This window comes from Molothrus ater, chromosome 1 (genome assembly GCF_012460135.2).
Source record: "Molothrus ater isolate BHLD 08-10-18 breed brown headed cowbird chromosome 1, BPBGC_Mater_1.1, whole genome shotgun sequence".
In the NCBI taxonomy this organism is placed as follows: Eukaryota; Metazoa; Chordata; class Aves; order Passeriformes; family Icteridae; genus Molothrus; species Molothrus ater.
In genome coordinates this window covers 119,160,002-119,176,058 of record NC_050478.2, presented here as the reverse complement: position 1 = coordinate 119,176,058, position 16,057 = coordinate 119,160,002, and the positions used below count along the sequence as shown (strand labels likewise).

At 35.9% G+C, this 16,057-nt stretch overlaps 1 protein-coding gene and 1 long non-coding RNA gene across 4 annotated transcripts in view; one reads left to right on the top strand and one right to left on the bottom strand.

The window, feature by feature from the left end:
- The window catches only part of PREX2 (phosphatidylinositol-3,4,5-trisphosphate dependent Rac exchange factor 2), a 171,691-nt gene that overhangs the window by 65,595 nt on the left and 90,039 nt on the right, over window positions 1–16,057 (bottom strand). For all 3 annotated transcript variants that reach the window (XM_036400614.2, XM_054514457.1, XM_036400606.2), the window contains 6 exons: window positions 13,492–13,609; window positions 12,478–12,662; window positions 11,444–11,605; window positions 7,454–7,676; window positions 6,899–7,106; window positions 1,879–2,058 (listed from right to left, as the gene is read on the bottom strand). In XM_036400614.2, the coding sequence (XP_036256507.1) occupies window positions 1,879–2,058; window positions 6,899–7,106; window positions 7,454–7,676; window positions 11,444–11,605; window positions 12,478–12,662; window positions 13,492–13,609 (1,076 nt within the window). The remainder of the gene's footprint in view (window positions 1–1,878; window positions 2,059–6,898; window positions 7,107–7,453; window positions 7,677–11,443; window positions 11,606–12,477; window positions 12,663–13,491; window positions 13,610–16,057) is intronic.
- Window positions 865–14,365, top strand: LOC118697773 (uncharacterized). Its single transcript, XR_004981801.1, has 3 exons — window positions 865–1,082; window positions 10,396–10,460; window positions 13,904–14,365. It is a non-coding gene; the product is annotated as an uncharacterized LOC118697773 (long non-coding RNA).

Here is a 16,057-nt window from a genome sequence, read left to right as displayed (position 1 = left end):
GTTTCAATGCAGGAGATGCTTAAGTAATTATCCAGCAGAGGGAGTCTTAAAAACCCAAGTGAATGTAAGATAATGTAAAAGTGTACCTAAGGGAGGTTTATACATACTGATATGGGTCTTGTTTTATGTTTTGGGTGTACCCACTCACCAATATCCATTCTTAAAATAACACTGCAGCTATACATGTGCTCCCTATTTGTTTTCTTTATTTGTGTAGCTACAGAAGTAACTTTTCACTAATTTAGGGAGAGTGGCTTACATTTCCTGGCTAATGTAAATGTTTTGGACCTGTAGTCAACGAGGTAAGTGAAGGAGTTAAACTTTTAAATGAAGCCAATATGATGTAATTACAATCATAACCATTAAGTAGATGAAAAGACATCAGTAACAACATGTTCCTAATAGTGGGTGAACAGTCCCAAGGAGTATTAAAAATTTCTGGCTGAATATTAAGAAATGTTTTCTAACTAACTCTATTCACTTATTAAAGTCTCCAAAGGGGAGATGAAGGTTAATTAAAACTGGGTTGTGCAAAGCATGAGAAAATAAAACTCAGGAAAATAAGAAACAGATTAGATGCATTTGCTGTATCATTCTGCATGATTTTTGTGTTGTATTATAAGGTTTAGCAGGAGACTCTACACAAAATGAGAGCATTATAATGGCTGAAATCAGCCAAACAGTTCCAATAATAACCACTGCGGCCTTACGATAGCGAGAGATTTTTAAGTATTGACTAATACAATTATTTAAGCAAAGAAAAAAAGCATTCTAATCTCACTCCAACACTTGTCCTTAATGCACAAATTTTATGATTATTCTGTATATGGAATCCTAGGTTCTATTATTCCTACACAGCCAGAATGGACTATAAAGGAGAGGAATCAGAATAAAGAAAATGTTTTGAACAAAGGGACACTCATGTCCTGGGTCACACCTTCTTTCTCCACATACAAATCCTGTGCTAGCTGGGAAACCTCTCAACAGGAGCAAGCACACACCACTGGAGCAGCTCACGAACACACAGCAAACTCTACATGTGCTTCTGCTGGACCAAGAATTTTGCTTGTGTGTTCACCATGGTAAGAACAAAATGAACTTAATCTGTGCAAACTATCTCTGTGTTTACATCTGTGTAGTTCTCTTTCTACTCTGATGAGGAGTTCATATCTACCAGGCTGCAGTAATCAAATACAGCTTAGGGAAGAGATCTCAGCAACACAGAGCTCTGTAGAAGAATGATAAACCTACTGAGATTCTAATTTCTGAGCATGATAATGATACTGAACAAATAATGAACTCTCATTTTACTTGCAGCTAAAATTTGAATTTCATTTTTATATCATTAGCCAATTTTCTCTAAGCAAGAGAGTATCATCTATACAAGAACTATACTTGCTATAATTACTCCTTCCTTTCCAAAATTATTAATCTTCATATTCACAGTACGCATTTCAAATTCCAGAGGTGAGTTGATGCTACAGTATTTAGAGTGAAAGAAGGTGAGAAATATATGTTGATAAGTATTGTATTTTTCTTTAGATCAGAAAGAACAGTGGGTCTATCACCTTGCTTTCCATGGTAGATATTTGGTTTGTTGCTGGAGACATAATAACCAGTCATTGCTAGTTTTTGTAAGACAGGTAATCTAAAGTAAGGTTTTACATCTCTGGTTGTGATAGCCTATCCAGATTTGGGCAACTAAGATATAATAACTAATCTGTATTCATAAGACTTTACTTCACACATCCTGTGGCTAGTTACTCCTCCATTAGTAATGTCAGAATCATATTCTAGTCATCTTTATAACCACTTGATACTTTACAAGCTTCCATATTTGATTCAGTTGAAAAATAAAAATATTATTACTAAAGTTACCTGTAAGAATCCCTGTTACTGATGGTATCATGACCAGAATCTTCTTGTTCATCACCTGTTACACTGAAACAGACTTTCTTCCCGTTCCTTTCCCCCTTTTCATTATCACTGTCTGCTGGTATTAAAGGCTCAGGTGTTTTACGTTCAGATTTGGGAGAATACGTTATTGAAGAAAGAAGGCTGTGAAACACACAAAAATAAAGGCAAATTCATGTTTTTCAAAAGTGAGCTAGCAACAGGATAACATTTCTCATCAGCATCCTCCAATTATTATTCTATAATATGTGAAGGGAATATCTTAATTCAGTCAATATCTATTTGAAACAAGGGAAGGAAGTGACACATTCTGTTGTCAGAAAGTCTAACAGTGAAACCCACTAACCTTACCAAATACTTCATCATGTGTGAAAGCAATGATTCCAGCTGGAGAAGAAATACAGCACATTCTTGGACACTTGGGGTCAAACTGCATATTAACATAACTATTTTTATATATGAATCCTGCACTTCTTAGCACAAATCAAGAAAAGAAATGGATGTAACTGCATGTCTGTGAATAGCATGTATTTTCCCAGTTAATACTGTACAAGACATGCCAGTGTGCACCACAAACTATTCTACTAGGGCATTTTAATTGTCTTTATTAACATCTCTGTGTGCTTCGTGACATTCAAAGTGTCTGAGCCATTATCCCTAGTAAAACTGATGATTAATATACAGGCGCCTGTGACGAGCACAAAAGTGACATCCAGCCAAGAAGAGAGAACAGTGCAGATTGCTACTTTTAGAACATGCAGAAATACTGGCAGTGAAAAATTCATATTCTTGGATGATTAATTCATACTGAGATGCTCTAATTTACTTTCAAGATCAGAACAGCAATAATGGGCAATTGTCCTTTAATTCCTATTGCTCAAACACTCCATTAAAATCACATTTTCAAATTACTATTTGGATTTCAAAAGCAGCATTCTTCTTGCAAAAACTACTTGCTAACTACCTGAAATCAGAGGACACTGAAGTAAACTTTTTTTCCTCCCTTGAATTACTTTGAAATAGTAACAGGGTTTTACTGAAGGAGCTGTCAGAATGGTCAACTGGCAAACTTTCTTACCAACTACACGGTAGGATTCAAAAATAGGTTAGATCTTCTTACATTAAATTCTCCCCACTGATGGGAACAGACAGATTTTATCCCACATTTAGTTATAGATACTGATCTGAACTTCAACTAGAATACAGAAGAATGATCCCTAACATATAATTTCACCAGAATTTAAACTCACTCCTCCAATAGACTGATATCTTTTGGGCTACATTATGCCTTAACACTTCATAGCAGTAGGAAATCACAACTCAGTTCTTTCCAGTCACTAACAAGTACAGGAAGAGAGATGGGACCCACATTTTACATCAGTGTTCAGTGTCGATCTCATGCTAGAGCATATGTGTTTTTGAACTTGTCCTAAAATAAATGTGTTAAGGAAGCAGAAACCCTAGGAAATCAGTTCTTCATACCTGTAAAACTTATTTTCTTAGTAAGAATTATCTATGGGGCTCAAAAAAAGATTAGAAAAATTTGTGGCAGAACATTCTAACACTGCTCTTAAATCAAAAGGTTCATTCCAAAAAGACCATCTAGTTCTGCCTGCTGAAACATGAGATAAGGACAAAGATAAATCTATACTTTTGCTTCTTCTTGAAAAAGCACTCTCATCCACGTAAAAATAAAAGTTAATTCTAGTAACTTCTCAGGGATTTTGTTGTTGGAAGAAAATAATCAAGATTAAGAAACAATTATAATGAACTGCAATTTCAGCTCCTGAAAATATCTTCCCCTGAGTAATTATTTGTCAAGACACAGACAGACTATTATATCCCCTTCTTTTATGTGACCTGTTTAGTCACTGCTGCCAAGAGCTCAGTAAAAGACTGATTAAGGTAGCTGGATCTTTTCCTAAGGGGGCTTTTCCATTTCTCTCAGCAGGCAGGCTCTTTTTCTAAAGGAAATTTTTTTTGCTGAACTACCACAAACGAAAGATGGAACTTTGGATTACCAAGTTCTGGAGAAAGTAGTTACTGAAGTCACTGATGTGCTCTAAAAAACTCACTCCAGGGAGTTTAAAATAAAAACCTGGATACATACCTTCCCCAATAATCTTGCTTAAATATACTTTTGTTTTTCTTCTTAAACATGACACATGCACAATACATTTACTCCAGAGATGGGCCTACCCCAAACAAAATTACCTTAAATATCTAGCTCTCAAAGAACACATGAGGGAATAGTAACTAACAGCTAGAGAGTCTCTGTGAAGAATATTTCAATGAAACAGAGAAATTTAAAGCTTAAAAAAAAAAATCCTTACTAGGGGAATTACTCCTATGTGCAACCCAAGTCAACACAACCCTGACAAACAAAACTTGCTATGGGTTAGTCAAAGAATAAAGAATTTAAAAAGGCAGCAACAAAAAGCCTTCTCTGCCTTTCCCTCACTCCACAGAGGCTTGAAAAATGTTGCATGATCCCGAAAGACATCTTTCCAAAAAAGAGCTGGGATGGTGGGAGAGCACTGAGTGCATGAGAACCAAGAACCCAGCAGAGTCACCATATAGAAAACAATCTGAAAAAGGACTTATTTCTGTGTAACACCTAGCAGCAATGTGGGGTATCTGCAGCATCACTGAAGAACTATTGGGATTCCATTAAACTATTTGAATGTGAGCACAGAGGAGCCTGGAGAGGCTGTGGAAAGGGGATACATTTTCCGTGTGTATTTCTCTCTCTGTGTCATTACTACATCACTTATCCAACCAAAACTCATTAGCAAACCATCTTATAAACTCCTATGCAGACAATATTAGGAGTACAAAATCTTCTCTTAAATGCTCCCTTGCCATAATCCATAGGCTCTCACAGACCTGCTCTTCAGATGAAACACTCATTTTTCAGTTCACTAGCAGACAGCAGAGGTTGAGCAGATAACACTGCTTCAAGATTTTGTGAGCTGAAACACAGACCAGTACTGACCTCAACACAGAGCAGAGACCTCTAGTAACAAGTATGAGCAAGTTTTCTAACGCTAAGTATAAAGCATACCAAACAGTCATTCAGTAGTCCAATTTTCTGTCACACAATATCAACATAAATTAAAAATTGTGATAGATACCATGTTCATATTATCCACCCCGAGAATATTAAAATAATGATGATTGTTTAGGATAATAATCAATTCAATAAAAAAGACATCAATTTTATTGTTACTATCCCACAACAGAAAAAATAAATCCTACTCTCTTTATAAAAAGCACAATAAAAAGCATTTCCTCCCAGCTGTTTAAGTATGAAAATTTCTAATTAAAGATGTCTGTTGGATTATCTTTTGTCTCACTCTATCTTTTGTTTCTAAAAGTCCTAAATCTCAAGAGTTAATTAGCATCTGTAACTATGTTCTAATATACCATGTACCTCTGAACTGCTCACTCTCCCCTGTTCAGCACTTTTAAGTAGGTCTCTTGGCTATCCTGTTTCCTCTTTAGAACTGCTTTCCTCTACAGTAATTACTCACTGGCAGTCCACTCAATGTCCACGAGGAATAAAGTACAAAAAGTCAAAGTCTCAGTCTTCCAATCAGCCAAAGGTAAAATTTGCTAAATACATCCGTGTAGCTTATACAACATCAGCTACAAGGTCAGTGTACAGAAAATTTAGGAATGAAAAGAGTGAACCCTTGTGTTTGTGCACAATTTTTCTGTGAGTTTGTGTATTTATATATACATTTATACAAAAGAAAGGCTCAGAATTTCCTGTACTTTTGCATCACAAGCTCAAGGGAGTAGAAAGGAAAGGTGTGGCATACTGGCAACTGAACTTCCGAAAGTATTGACTAAAATTCCATATATAATATTCTGACTTCCATGAGGAAGAGAGACAACACAGGCTTTACAGATAGTCATTTCTAAGTGCACCCAAGCACTGAAATTATCATTAATTTAATTAATTTACTTCATCTTCAGCGTGATAAGTAGCTCAACTATGTAAAGGCACAGGAAACAACATTTTCTTAAAAATACTGAGTGAATTCTTGCTTTCATTCCCACTGCAGTATGTGATACATTACAATGACTCATAATAATTACAATTACTTACATAACTACTATGAGAACAGGAAAAAAAAAAAGAAAACCTACCTAAAGTACACATGAAAGGACAAATCACACTACAGTCTTCAAGATAACATGAGAAACAATGACACACCACTTATCTAAACTGGAGATCCTGACAGATTGTCTTTTAAACTCAAAAAATTTTGCCATTTTTGTTTTCAAAATTAATTTCTGACATTTGCATTACATATGGGATCTATCAAAACTTAAATAATTCTTATCCTTCTTCATTATTATCCCAAGAAAATAGCCCAGAACTGAACTCACTCACTTTACTAAAGAAAAAGCAAGTTGTCCTGAATTAGGACTGACTGTGATGAGACTTTGAGTCTCCCACATTCAAGCCAAATGTCCTAATCACTCCAGGGTGGTTCTCCCTAAATCCATAGCTGTTCCTTAAGGTCAATTTGGTTTTGAAAAATTTCTAACAAATTAATGCTCTCCCTGCAGGTGAGTAATGTCTCACCCAAAAATTCATCTGTGGGACTATTCCGCAATACCTGAAGAGTTCAATAAGGGCCATTTTTATACCTCTGCCCTTTGTTTCCATTCTTAGTGAAACTGTAGGTGACATTGTGTGCCTCATATTTTCCTCAACTAATTCAAATTAATTAATTTTGCCACATTCTAAAGAAAATCTACAAACTGGAAAAAAACCTACAAACTGTGGGGAAAAAAGGCATGCTGCGAAAAAGATCAAAATACAACATTACCTGCATTTAAATTTTTTACTTTACTTCGATTCTGTCTGAAGTCAGCATTGACTCCTATGCTACACAAAAGCATTGCCCAGATTTATCATTATCTTCCATGGAAAAGTTAAAGACAAGTCCAGATGGTAACATTTACTTACTCATCTATTTGGCAGACACATGTTTCCACCTCTTTCAGTGCAGCTTGTAATTTGAACAGCAATTTTTGATAGACATCTTGGGTTTCTAAGTCTTCTTCTTTTAAGAGGTACCTCAGACCATGGCCCTCTTGCTGGCCAAGAGACTGTCCTGAAGGGGCAGCCATAGTGGTAATGGTATGTTGGACATAAATCATGGGATTCAGTTTACCTGGGAATAATTCAAAGGGATTTCATCACTATCTTTTCTTCAACATACATTTTGAAGTTAGTAAAATACCTAACAGACACTGAAATATTTTTCTGTTTAAAATGCATGTACTTATTTAATTTTGCATTTTATTTGCATTTCAAAGTCAAGCTATTTAGGAAAAATTATTGTGAAATTATGACTACCCGTTATTATGCTGTAAAATAAAACTGAAATTCAAAAGAAGGATGATTTCAGAAAGACTTGTCCTCAATTTTAATATTTGGGCTATAAACTTAAACTGATTACCTTTTAAGACTCTATATCAGAAGCACTGGAAGTAGCTCTTTCAAGCTCAATTAACTTACCTTGATCGGAGTTTTTATTTTCCTTTTCATGGGAAGAATGTTTTCTGCTGTCCAGCTGCACACCAAAGGCACTACCAAGGGAAGTTGAGGTCTTAGGGTAAGACACTTCCATCACATTGATATGGCAATTGGTTGGACAGAAATCACTGCTGTGAAGTGGTGAAATCTTTGACTTAGCTTGTTTGAAGGTAGGCCAAGCTCTGTTTTTTAACACTCTTGAAAACTAGAAGTAAGAAAGGAAACCAAATTTTGGTTATCAGCTCTTCTTGTGTCCGCACTTAGCTAACAATTCTTGTGTACCTCACTAGAAAATAAAAGCTTAAAATATTTCAGCCATCCTTGACTTAAGGTGTCTTGACTCTGTAATTTCCACCTTTCTGTAAAAGGGAAAGAAAAATATTTTTCATTTTACATTTTTAAGGGGTTGTTTTTTGAAGCAAATTACGTTCTAAGATGTATAAATACCTCTGTAACAGAGAGATAGAATTTATTGCCCATGGAAAATAATAAAAAATTAATTTCTGGGGAGCAAGTCTGAAACTGCTGTACTGCTCATGACATTTATAAACACCTGCCAACGTTTTCAAGCCATTATTTCCCAAAAATCCATGAAATATTTGTCTGAAGCTATAATAAGGACAAAATCAGAAAGTATGAATTCTGGAATTCCTATTTGGGAAGGAGGAAATCCTCTTTAATAAGATATATCTTATCCTCCTGCATTAGGAGAAGCATTGCCAGGGGTTGGAGGGAGCGGATCCTGTTCTTCTCCTCAGCAGTAGTGAGGCCTCCCCTCGAGTCCTGGGTCCAAGTCTGGGCTTCACAGAAATAGACATGGGCACACTGGAGAGTGCCCAGTGGAGGTGAGCCCTTTGAGCTGATGCAGGGACTGGAGCATCTCCTGTGAGGAAAGGCTGAGAGAGCTGGGACCCTCCAGGCTGGAGAAGAGAAAGCTCAGGGAGAAACACATCAATGTCTATGAATACCTGAAGGAATGGGGCAAAGAGGACAAAGCCAGGCTCTTTCCAGTGGTGCCCAGTGCCAGGACGAGAGGCAATGGGCCCAAACTTAAACACAGGAGTTTCCTCTGACTGTCAGGAAACACTTTTGCACTGTGAGGGTGATTGAGCACTGGCACAGTTCCTCAGAGAGGTTCAGGAAAGAGAGGTCAGATCTCCCTCCTCAAAGATGGTCCTGGGCAATCATCTCTAGGTGGCCCTGCTTAAGCAGGGTTGGCTGGACAAGACCCGCAGAGGTACCTTCCAACCTCAACCATTCTTCTATTCTGAGTGACATTAGGAAGCTGACAAACACTAGTACATAAAAACTGTAAAAACCACATTTTGCAGACTTTCCTAGCCCAACACCTCTTCTCCCTCCTATACATCAGCTCAGCAACGAGGAATGTTTTTTTGTCTAATTCTGGTGTAATTTTTGTCTAGTTTTTGGTCTAATTCTAATACAGTGCTTAGCCTCCTCTCCTTGACTCTAACATCTTAAATTTTGTGCAATGTCTTGAATAGGCTTAGTTATTTGGTTTTTAAGATGAGAAGATGTCAACCCAAAATAGTGAGGACAGAACCGGACACTCAGCAACTACATCTACATCAGAATCAAGTAATCTGATCAAGTTCTTCAATTGGAAAAGAGATTTATTTGTCAGTCACAAGTAGGATTTCTGTCAATATGTGTCATTTTCAGTGCAGTTTCTTGTCAGGGAAGATTTTTTTTCTGGAAAGATGTAATCAGTGTTTTAATCACAGTATCTCTCCAGTCAAAATATTACACAGACCTACTTTAGCTATGAACCACAGCTCATGCATAAGAACATTTTCAAAGTTAACTTGCAAAGTTTCTTCACTAATGAATGTCATCAAAAATTCAAATCAGTCAACTTTTCACTAACGCTTCAGTTGAATTAAGACATATTCCTTCTGCAAAGTAAGATGCTTCTGTACTGGGACTTAAATTTCTGTTTATTTTGGTGTCATATTACTTCAGTCTGATGAACACTTGTTGGGATAATTACATTTAAATCTTTAGATCACAACAAGATCTGGAGGGTTACAAGAAATCCAATTATGGAGTTGTTCAAAGGCTGAAGAATGCACAAGTTATTCAGAAGGCTACTAAGGACATTCAATGATGAAAATATTTCTGCAAGCAGTACATATTTCACATCTCAATCTCCCACACATCCTGCTCCAGAGAGACCAAATACTGGCTATGATTTAATCAGGTCATAAGTCAGGACCAAGATTCTTCTCATATATGTGTTGAGAAACATCTGGGACTCATGGCACTGGAATCGAGGTCTATTAGAAGCAAAATGTTCTGATAATAATAGTAGGAACTGCAGAAATCCACAAGATTTTTATTTATAGAATTAGAACTTTCACAGTAAAACCAGGAGCCAAGCTGGGCTCAGGCACTCCGAAAGTCTCCTGTAACTATGGTTACCTTTACCTTGCCAAGAAAATGACACATCTATTCCTGAAATCCACTGCATTACTAATTGTTAATAAAAGCTATAATTGTGAAACTACTGATTTTTGAGCAGATGAGATCTAAAGTGCAGTCTGTATCAGGAATATCTGTTTCCAGACAGTGTAAGAACTATGAAAACTTCCCTAAGGCTGTTTGTTTCACATCCAGGAAGCACAACAAAATTTGATTTACTGTCTTGGCCTCCTCTGTAGAGGCTATATATCACAGTCAAATTTTTCAGCTACAGAAAACATATAAATCACCTGCATGTTACCTGAACTGTAACTGTTAATATGAAACCACTTTTTTCTTTCTTAATGGTAATTTGAATTTTAACCAAATTGGAAACATGGAGGTTTGTAATTCAGGCAAACAATGTCAGATTTTTGCTAACAGTATCAGGATTCTTGCGATGTCTCCATTGACACAACTCAGTTTATTCCATTTCTTTTTAGAGAGCACCTTGAGAAGCCTGACAAGCTGCTTTTTGGCTTTTGTCCTACTGACTACTGAGCTACAGGTATTCCTAACAGTTTTCCCTACTTTCCTTTGAAAATGGAAAAATCATTATCTAGTCTTTTAAATGCAGCTTCTGCAAATGTGTGAAGCTCCTGTATTCACTTTCCTTTGCTTTTTTTCCCTCTTTTCAAATTTTTATGTATAAACTCTCAGAACAGACCAGTTTCTAAACGTCACAACTCAGATCCCCAAATGAGGTAAGACAGGGCAGACCTACTTTGTTGCAGCCATTTTGAGCCTACTACAAAGTAATTCACCTCCCAACAATTAGGTTCCATGAGAGAGGAACTAGGGGTCTGGATTAGAAAATGAGTTGCATTAACAAAATGGTAAATGGTTGATTTATTTACGCCCTGCTTGGTTAAACAACTATAGAGAAATGCACAGACAGCAACGAGAGGTCATAGTCTGGGCTATTTATTCATTTACATATCATTAACTAAGATCTCAAGCATATAAAAATCAGCGCCTTCTCCATTTTTCCATGCTATTATGTTTTATTAAACCAAGTGAAGCTAATAAATTACAGAGATGCTACTTTTAACAGATATGCTAGGGTCTAAAAGTTGAATAAATGGGTTAAAATCTGGTATTTGAGTTGCACTAGAAAGAAAAAAAAATCTGTTGTTATTGCTACATTTTTGGTTAACATCTGCAAGTTCACTAGAGTATTGGTTTAAGGCATTTACAAGAATGACGGCCCTTTTACGGAAATATGCAGTTGATTGTCTCTGCAACTGAACACAGCAAATAAGAAAGAATACAAACTACACAAAGTCTAAAAAAAGGGATAAGAAAGAGAATGGCTTGAAAACAATTGATACAATTACTCAATTAAGGCATTCATGCTTCAAAATAGCAAACTTCCAGCCACATTTTTGTCACTGCCATTGACGCTCTGAAGAGTTATTCAAACTGTACCACATTCCCGTGTTTCTTCCTTAAAAGACAAATATAATCAAGCTTAGGACATGCAGGGCATACCTTTTTATAGCTAGAGATTCTTCTGTAGATATGCTCAATTTTCTCACTGCAAATGACACTGAATTTACTTTGAAGTTCCGTGGGGATAACGTCATTTAAGGAATTGAGGCTGTTGCAATTTTGCACAAAATGTTCATCGCTTTTTGCCAGTGCTTCAAGAATCTAAGATAATAAAAACAAGAAAAGTATCTTATGAAATTAAGTTGACTAAAATTTCCCCTTACTAATCATCTGTTTTAACTAAAGCTGAAAAGCCTGATAACATTACAGAAAATGGTGCACAACAATAAACAAAGCTTGGGATGGGATGCAAAGAGGTTTTCTTAAATCTATTCCCTGAGAAGTTATACCCATAAGTATTTTTGCTTGGCTTCTCATGACATTGTCTGATAATGGATTTACTACTAATTTCCTACTAATGTAACCACTATGGCTCCTCTGAAATACATTATCTGCTGCATTTACTTGATCAGCACACATTACACAGAGCTGCTGAATTAATTCATTCCTTACTTCTAGAAAACCTTCAATTTGGCAGAATACTAACGCATTGAAAAAGCATAAAAGAAAACTGAGTGCTATCCTCTTGTATATTCTGCATAAAAAGGCTAGGAAATAAGGCACAGGATAAGCTGTACTGCCCAGCAAAGACTGAAGCCTTGCTATAAGGGTGAGAGAAAACTAATTAAAAGGCATGTTAAGAGATGAGGGTAGTATATAGCCTTTATAGATATTTCAGTAGATCTTGGACTTTCTTTCAACTTTTATTTGATAAATAAGAAATAAGGGAGAGGGGCAGGAGGAATGGAAGACTTTGAAGATCTTTTAACTTTTTAAAGGCTCAATTTATAATGACAACATAACTCTTTTTGCCTCCTGAGCACATCATCGTCCTCCAAAACATCAGAGAGATAAGGGTGACCAATCATAAGGTATCAAATGAAAGACATATAACCATAAGAGTAAAAAAATCCACAAGTTTCTCCGCTGGTATTAAAGACAATAAATATTAACATACAAAAAATGCTTCATACCTTTGCAGTCAAACTGAAAAATCCCTTTGGTTCAATCATTTTTTCCAAGACATGGCACTTTATTCCAGCTGTGCTGTCATACTCATAAACCACTCCATACTCCAGATGAACATTGTCAACAGTCAGACTCACATGATCCTTCTTCCCATCAATTATTGCCATAGTGTTAAATTTGTCAATTACCTCTAGAATAAATAAAGTAACACAAATCAGTTGACAAGTCCTGGCCATTGAATGAACTATAAAGGACACAGGCAAACATTCTAGTAAGAGGTATGTTCTGATCACTCTATTTAAACACATTCATTAAAGAACCTGGTTGAACAATATAAAAATCAGAACACCAGTAGATTTGTAGATGTTAAAATACTGGATTGCAAAACAGGCAGTACTCTTTCTTTACAAACAGTTATTTAAGAGGGCTAATTCCATTTCATTTATAATCCAGACACATTAAGACCCAAAAAAAGGGAAAACTGAGTATTTCTAAATAAAGTAGAAGAAAATCACTATGAAAACTGTCAACATTCAGAAATGAAACCACAATAACTGCATTTATGAATGCACAGTTCAAGTATTAACTGTCTCTCTAATCACAAGTTGCAGATGAATGCAGTTTCATCTAAACATTAATTGCCTGAAAATAATTTGAAGGATAGTTTTGTTTTATTTCCCATGCAGTAATGACTACTGTATCTAGTTTGCCATAAATGATTACTGGAGGTGAAAATAAATCAGGTAATGCCTAGGTTTATGTTTCTTACAAATGAAATTAAACAGATTTTCCGCAAAGTATTCACGGAAGTATTTTCTCTAAATGGGAAAGATATTGGTTTTCAAAGAATAGCGTGTAAAATTTATATGCTTAGAATATATAAGAAAACAAATTCTTATGTAAATCACATCTTATGATGTGCTCAAAATTTCCTCTCTGCAAACAAACCCACTGCCTACATTTTCCTTGTATTACAACATCATTCTCTGCAGCAACAAGATCAAACAAGCATCACATACCTTCCACTTTACAGTCAAAGGCATCGCCTCCATCATCTCCAGAGGGTTTGGTGTTTGCTTTCTGAAGATCTTCCTGTGCACTTTCAATGCTGTTGTAAACCCACTGTATAGAATCTTGCTAGAAAACAACAAAAAATAGACAGGTAGAAAAAGCTTTGCAAGTGCAACTGATAGCAACTATTTTACTATTTTTAAGGCATTAGTTAAAAAAAATCCAGAGAATTTTGGCAAGTTATTTTTTACTGCGGCATATATTGTCATGAGACAGTATGAAGTGTGTGACAGCATGACATCCACAATTTTTATGTCTCCACTAAAAATTATTTAAGATATTTCAAATCAAACTGCAGATTTGCCTTGACTACGAATAGTTTACTAGTGTAGTAATAAATGTTTTTTATTTTTCCCACAGATTAGCACCCTCTGCAGCCCTGGAAAAGAAAAGAACCACAGGCTCCAAAAGCCCACCATCTTCTGTGGCTTAGTGACATATGAGCACAGCATTGGTGGCTTATATGTGTCATAGCACCCTTGAAGAAGTCACGTGTCTATCTTACATCTTCTACCCAGTCTGTAACTCAGCCACATGTCCGCCATACCCTTGTGAAAGATCCTATCAAGCATGGCATCCCCAGATTACTCTTTGTCCTTTATACTTCAAAAAAAGCTTAACAGTTAAGTTAATCACTCCTTCTGCAACAGCTACAGCAGAATAAATGCCATGATTGTGACAAATCTGAATTCAAAAAGAAGTTCATGGAAGAATTCGAAATTAAGCAAGGACAGCAAACATTTAGGCTGAATGTTAAAATGTTCATGTGAAGTGCCAAATACATCCAGTTATCCTTTGCTAAAATCTAACAATCAGCTTCTATCTTTACCCTACCGGTATGGTGTCTAGATTTCCTAGATTCATCTATGCCTTGCCTTCCACTCAACAGCATGAAATATTTGAATAAGAAAGCTTAACTTTCAGAGCTCTGTGTTGATTGTTGGAAGACATCTGTGCAGAAGCTGATCAGCAGGAATGCTTCTGAAATACACATTTCTCAGGTTCACCTCAAAGCTTGGTGCTTAGTTATGGATTCTTACTCAGTGCTTGGTAGCACTGAGACTGCTGTGCCAATCTCTAAAAGGCAATACTCACTACTCAACCTGCAAGTCCCTATTCCAAAAGGTAACAACCAATCTAATGCAATATGATTTGGAGCAATGTTCTTCAAAATCATTACAGGAGAACAAACTAAGCATAAATCTGCCACATCATGAATAGTATCACTGCAAAGAAATTGCAAGAAGTAAAATCTGGTCTCAATTTTCTTTATTCAGACAAGACAGAAGATAAACACTGTCCAACAGAAATTATGCAGTTATTGACTGAAGGAATCTGTAATGAAGCTTCATGCTCCAGGCAATTAGGAAGACGTTTTACCCTGAGAAGTAAAAGATGTAAGAACCAGAAAAATATTCCCTTTCAATTATGCAATTGGGAACCACAGGAGAGACTGCAATATTCTGGGTAATTAAATGATAGGCTGTGTGCACTGTACTTAAAAAATAGGAAAAATCCATAGTCATTTTCCAAAAATAATAAAAACACCCCACCAAATTTCTGAATAGGAAATTAAATTTTAGCTGTCTTTTCACCACTGGGAATCTACCATTTATTTCAGTCTAGACAGTTCTCCCATAGTTTTTTGATAATACTGCATCCTAAATGAAGTTCTTCTTGCCTGTCTAAGGAACTTCAGTTATCTGTAATTTGCTGAATTATGATCAGCTACTTTTTAAAACTAAAAAAACCCCTATGTATAGGAAAAAAAAAATTCAAGTTATTATACAAGTCGATTAAAAAATCCAAAGTAATTTTTTAACATCCAGGCATTCACACCAGCCAACATCAATCAACTATCTTTGGATGTCACTAATATCCATAGGAAGTCTACAGTTATACACAGAGAGAACAAAACTGCTATAATGAATTTAATTTATCTTTTCTTCTAGCCAGTTTTGCTACTAGTGAACAGGACATTTTTCTTTAATAGAGTGCATCTTCCTTTAAAGAATAGGTGAGCTTGATCTCTATATGCCATGTAACAATTTCAATTCTGGATTATCATTTAAACACAAACATCCCAAGAACATTTTCATAAACACTGTATTTATATGACCCAGTTCTAACTAAATAATTCTATAACTCTGCAGTAGGTGTGGGAGAAGGATTCAACTCTTAATTTTAATTGGATTTTTCTCCTCAGTAAACACGTACTTGAAGAGTCTGTGAAGATAATTAATAATGTTGGTTCACAGTTTATGAAAAACTTGCAGAGAATTGGAAAACTACATTATAGAATCCAGCTTGGTTTGGTTTTCTTCGTAAATTTGTGTCTTGGAAGCCTGAGATTTTCTCCTTAACTAACATGACAAAGATAACAAAATTTACATGCATTTAAAAAAAGGAAATATTGAGTCCTTGAATATATACTTATTCTCAAGACTGGAATGCGATGGGAATTCTTTTATGGATGGAATATATGCACTCTGCTCTCAGTGTACTGAAGTGTAA